The sequence below is a fragment of the Hibiscus syriacus genome, unplaced genomic scaffold (assembly GCF_006381635.1).
Source record: "Hibiscus syriacus cultivar Baekdansim isolate YM2019G1 unplaced genomic scaffold, ASM638163v2 tig00110890_pilon, whole genome shotgun sequence".
Lineage (NCBI taxonomy): Eukaryota > Viridiplantae > Streptophyta > Magnoliopsida > Malvales > Malvaceae > Hibiscus > Hibiscus syriacus.
Genome location: NW_024062900.1, coordinates 16555961 through 16561864, shown reverse-complemented (window position 1 = coordinate 16561864; position 5904 = coordinate 16555961). Strand labels below are relative to the sequence as shown.

The 5904-nt window shown below is 33.9% G+C and overlaps 2 protein-coding genes across 2 annotated transcripts; one reads left to right on the top strand and one right to left on the bottom strand.

The window, feature by feature from the left end:
* Positions 1–805: 805 nt before the first annotated feature.
* On the top strand, positions 806–1447 carry LOC120144518 (40S ribosomal protein S16-like). The gene has a single exon (XM_039158558.1). It carries the CDS (start codon positions 851–853, stop codon positions 1289–1291), a length of 441 nt encoding a protein of 146 aa, XP_039014489.1. The 5' UTR covers positions 806–850; the 3' UTR covers positions 1292–1447.
* A 2985-nt stretch (positions 1448–4432) lies between these two features.
* Positions 4433–5515, bottom strand: LOC120144536 (caffeoyl-CoA O-methyltransferase-like). The gene is made up of 5 exons (XM_039158579.1): positions 5421–5515; positions 5272–5351; positions 5058–5202; positions 4862–4993; positions 4433–4774 (listed from the first exon to the last, which is right to left on the bottom strand). Exons 1-5 carry the CDS (start codon positions 5511–5513, stop codon positions 4481–4483), a joined length of 744 nt encoding a protein of 247 aa, XP_039014510.1. The 5' UTR covers positions 5514–5515; the 3' UTR covers positions 4433–4480.
* Between the last annotated feature and the right edge of the window lie 389 nt (positions 5516–5904).

Below are 5904 nucleotides of genomic sequence, written 5' to 3'. Positions count from 1 at the left end.
TTTATGATGAGTCCGGATTGCGGAGGATCGTAGTTACTCTAACGAGAGAGCAACTTCAAACCTATGCGAAACCTGCTCGATCACTTGCTCCTATATATCTGGTATTGTGGAAGCCGCCTATGGAAGGGAGGGTAAAACTCAATACTGATGGGGCCAATAAAGGGAACCCGGGCATTGCTGGTGCGGGGGGGTCTTCTTCGAAGTGCCTCAGGCGAATGGATTATTGGTTTTGCTTCCCACTTATGAATTTGCACGAGCGTGGCAGCTGAAAGTTTTGCCATTCGGATTGGACGGGCCCTTGCTTGGAAATACGGTTTTTGTAATGTTGTGTGTGAAGTGGATGCCCAAGTGGTTCTTCAACTTTCGGAATCGGGAAATGCCTCCACTCATCCGTTGGGAGTCATCGTCGATGACATTCGGATCCTACACACATTTCGGGAAGGAAACTTTTGTGATAGTCTTTCAAAGATGGGCTGCGACCTTGAAGAAGATCTTGCTGTTTTCAATTCCCCTCCAGCGGAAGTAGCTTCATCCTTGGCTGCTGACTCAAGGGGAGTTTCGTTCCCCAGGGACTTTAATTTGCTTTAGTGCTGCTTTTCAATTCCTTTTGTAACCCAAAAAAACTATAATATTTTTTCGAATAACTATAATATTACAGAATTAATTTATATAGAACTTTTGGACTTTAAAGCCTGTCTTCAACTGGACCTATTAACATGTCGAATTAAGCCCAATATTGGGCTTCTGAAAAGCATTTCTGAGATCAGAAACCCTAACCCACACCATATATAAATACTTTTAAGGCTCTCACATTTTCATTCGCTAGGGTTCTCAACCAAAAGAAAGAAAAATGGCGGAAAGAGCACCGATCGAGTCAGTACAGTGCTTCGGCCGCAAGAAGACGGCGGTGGCGGTAACCTACTGCAAGCGAGGCCGTGGTCTTATCAAGATTAACGGCTGTCCTATCGAGCTTGTTGAGCCCGAGATCCTCCGTTTCAAGGCCGTCGAGCCAATCCTACTCCTTGGCCGCCATCGTTTCGCCGGCGTCGACATGAGGATCCGTGTCAAGGGCGGAGGTCACACATCTCAAATCTACGCCATCCGTCAGAGCATTGCTAAAGCCCTCGTCGCATTTTACCAGAAGTACGTTGATGAACAAAGCAAGAAGGAGATTAAGGATATCTTGGTCAGGTACGATAGGACTTTGCTGGTGGCTGATCCGAGAAGGTGCGAACCCAAGAAGTTCGGTGGAAGAGGTGCCAGGGCAAGGTTCCAGAAGAGTTACCGTTGAAGAACTTTTCTGGTTTGTTTTGGAAGTTTAGTTTTGTTGTGTTTTAAGGGTGATATTAAGTTCGTCTTCATTATGAATTAAGTTTTGTCAAGTTTGTTTGGGTAAAATTAGCCATGACTGAACTTTAGAATTTAAATGTTTGCGTTGCTTTAATCTTAATGTTGACCCAGTCATCAGATTACTTTTTTTTATTTGATATATGCCTGCTGCTTTTCATTTTTAGTTCGGTAATTCAATGATTGTTTAGGTTTCTTTTAAACTGATCCATTTGTGTCAGCCATATTTGAATTAAAGTTTAGCGAGTGAAATAGATTTTCAGGAAACTAGGGCATAGTGTACCGCGTGAAATATGATTGCAAGAGACTAGGTGAGAAATTATAGAATGAATTGCATGATCTAGGATATGGCTTAAATAGGTCAACTGAGTTGATCTAGTAAATCTTCAAAAGCTTGTGCTCGTGGTAAGGAAGCATTTTTCATACTTGAAGCTAAACATTTTTAGGTTTGTTCACTAAAAATGTATGAGCTTTTGAACACTGAAGAGTAAGCTTGTAAATGAACCTAATGAACATGAATGATTGTATGTTCATGTTCGTTCGTTTTGAACTAAACGAACATAATTTATTGTTTATGTTCATTTATTAAGAAATTTAGCTTGTTTGTGTTCTTTTTTTAAAATGATAAATGAACACAAACGAATTAACATAAATGAACATAAAATTAATTGGTTTTATATTTGAGATGATTTTTTTTTCTTTGCAAATAATTTGAGGATTTATATTTTCTTTAATTGATTTGAGTATTTTTTTTATTTGGGTTTAAAATTAATTGGTTTTTAAAATATTAATGTGTTTAATATTTAAAGTTATTTACTTTTAATATTTCAAATGGATTTGAAGATTGAGGTGAATATAAACGAACATAAACAAATGGAGGGATTATTGAACATTCATGAACGTAAATGAAAGAATGAGTCTTTTTTGTTCGTGTTTGTTCATTTAATGAAACGAACATAAAGTCTTGTTCATGTTTGTTCGTTTAATATATAAATGAACCGCACACCGAATGATTAACAAACATTCAATTTGTTGCAGGCCTAATGAAGAGTTTGATATGAGGTTCATTTGGAACTTGAACTAGTTTTTGGTTGAGCTAAGCTTGGTAGTATTCTTAGAATTTCTATTTGTTATATTGTCGTATTCCCTGAATTTTCCACCAGGTGAAACTCTATGAATAATGATGGTTGCAGATCTTGTTTCGGTATCATCATTCAATTTGAGCTATCCTCAATGCTCTGCATTTGTTTGTGGTCCAATCTTTGAAATGCGTGTCATGTATTCAATGTTGATTCTTGATGATGATGTCGTAGCGGCGCTTTCTGGGAATAGAAACTTTTTATGATGTTATGCTGAAAAATATATGGTAGGATATAATCTCCAATTAGATTTAAATTTGGGCAATATAAGAAACATTCTAATGTGATGAGAGTGGAAATTGAAGATTCAACTATTCAATGGATCTTTTATAAAGGAGATTCTATTTTTACACCTTTGTTAGTATCAAACCATTGTTTTTAAAGTTAATTAACTTTAAAGAGTTAATTGCATTATATGTCTTCAAATTTTGATCCTCTATCTTGATTGGTTCCTAAACTTTTTAACATTTTATTTTCATTTGGACTTTTAAAGTTTCATTTGTATCCCCAAACTATGACTCTTGTTTTAAATTGATTTTCAAATATTTGAATGTTTTAATTCCATCTTAAACTTGTTAATACATGTTAACTATGTACTCCATTAATAAAATTTTCATAAAAGTTGTTAGCATGTGAACATTGATATGTATTAGTAGTTTGTGGATGAAGTTAAATTGTGAGGAGTCTATAAAATCTAAGTTGAATAGGTTTGTTTAATATATATATATATATATATTAACAAATCAAGTTACCTTAATGGTTAAAGGAATGATTTTTATTCTTAGAAGTCTCAGGTTTAACTATCAACAACGTAAATTATTTGAAAGTTTCATTTTTAAATAGTTAAAAGTATTTAGAACAGATATATATATATATATATATATATATATATATATTTATATTGATCGAATAAAATATATTTATAATATTATTTTTTAAATATATTTTGAAGATAAAATATTGATAATAGTATAAAGAAATCAATGAATTGATGAGATTTTTTTAAAAGAAAAATTATGGTAAAAAATCAAATTGAAAAAAATATAAAGTTAAGGGAGAAAAGCATAGTATATTTATTGTTAAAAAAAGAATTTAAGTTACATAGCTATTCTATATGTATTAAATTTGGTAAAAAAAATGAACTAAAAAAAAGGAGGTTGTTGAACTAAGAAGTAAGAAAATTATGTGAAGTTGTTGAATTAAATTGATAGGTATTTTACAATGACTTGGGAGTATGTAGTTTAAATTCGATAGAAGATAACCTTAAAATGAATGAAAAATTAAAAGAATAATGAAACTATGAATCAAACTATAAAACCTTCAAATAATTTATCTAAAATTTAGTTTTCTGGTTGACTCGAATTTTTTAAAATTAAACTTAATTGAATTTAAAATTTGAGTTAGATTTAAATAAATCAAGAGCTAAAGAAAAATGGGTATTTTAAAGTCAATTTGATTTTATTGACTCCTGTTCACGTCATTATAGATGTAATATATAATAGAAATTAGATTGATTATGTTTAAACACTCAATATCCTATAATTTAAGAGTGAAGAATGTCTAAATAATTTAGGTATTGTACAATCTTTTTAAGTAATAATATATATAAAGAATATTTTATAATATTCTTGAATCAAGTTTAAATTTTATTTAACTTTGCTAGGGTTTATTTTTCAAAAATGTTTCCTATCGATTTAGAATTCGTTGGTTCCAATATTTTTATATAATTTATTTAAAATATTTAGTTTCATATGTTAATTTTCATATTAATTTAAGATTTATATTTTTTCAATGTGGCAAAAGTTTTAAAAATAAAATAATTTAATTGTAGTTTAATATCAAATGATGAATTTGAAGGAATTGATCCACGGCTCTTCAATAATCAATCATCCACCGTGCATTATGATAAAAAATACACAATTATTATATTTGAAAACAGAATATGCGGTTTGCCGAACGGGAGCTGATGAAACTTGGGCGGCGGCGATGGTGGTTCACTTGATGCGGCGGCAAAGGGTGATTCCATCACCAACAGGGAGCATACAAATCTCAATCCTGGGGTCAACAGCGAGAGCCTTGTTGAGTTCCAAAACAAAGTCTCTGTAATACCTAACATACTTCCTCATCGGAGCATCAGGCGGAGCCACCACCGAGCCGTTCCACAGGGTGTTGTCGTAGCCGATCAAACCACCTACTTTCACCAGCTCAATCAGCCTCTTCTGGTAGTTTATGTAGTTGTCCTTATCGGCATCGACAAAGATAAAGTCAAACGACCCGTGATTCTTTTCCTGCCATATTTTTATATTTGATTCAGTTCATTTGACAATTTCTCAAGAAACAAAAAGAAGAAGATGGTTGGGGTTGGTGAAATTTACATCTTGGACTAATTCATCAAGGAAAGGCATTGCAGGTCCCTCTTTGAAATCAATTTTGTGTGCAACACCAGCTTTTTGGATAACAGGCAGACCCAGCTCGTAGTTTTCTCTGTTGATATCCATAGCCAAGATCTGCAAAAACAGTTTGTGGTGTTATTTAAAGGACAAATTCAATGATGAGGTAAATGAAAGGTACCTTTCCATCATGGGGGAGAGCAAGGGCAGTGGCTAAGAGAGAGTAGCCAGTGTAAACGCCGATCTCCATGGTGTTCTTGGCATTGATCAACTTAAGAAGCATGTTCAAGAACTGGCCTTCATCGGCTGATGTTGTCATAAGGTTCCTGTTTGAAAGAAATAATCAGCAAAGAGTTGTATATATATAATTTGAGAGATGGGAATGAAGAAATAACCATGGATGCTTGGCTGTTATCTCCCTGAGCTCTTTCATGGGTTCAGGCTCCCTGGGATACACACTAGTCTCCAGGATGTACTGTCAAAAAAAGAACCAAAATGAAATGAAAAACCAATTCCCAAACATGGGCTACAAATGAAAACTTACCTGGTAAAGTTCATCACTCTTCAAAAGGCTCTTGTGGCCAACTTCTTGGTGCCTACCAGCCTGAGATTGCTCTTCTTCTGCTTTGGCTGCCATTTTTTCTTTGGAGCTGAGCTGAATGAGGAAATGCAAGGAGATTATGTAGAACTTGAAAAACCCGGTTGGACCGACACTTTTGGGTTTTTTCCAACCGGGAGGGGTTGGTGAAGTCCATTGGGACCCAGCGTGCACTCGGCAGGCGAATGTGAGTTGGTAAGAGCTTCGTGAAATTAGAGAGAATTGTGGAAAACTAAATAGTTGGAGGTCAATTTAACACGACTGAACTATTATAGGGTAAACTACTTATTTAGTCATCCACTTATTACTTACTTTATGTATTGGTCACATTATTTTTATTTTTTTAAATCATGATGTTACCTTTTGTTTCTATTTTGATCCTTTACCATTAAAAAATTAATTGTGATGTTGGCATATCAAATGGCTTTCC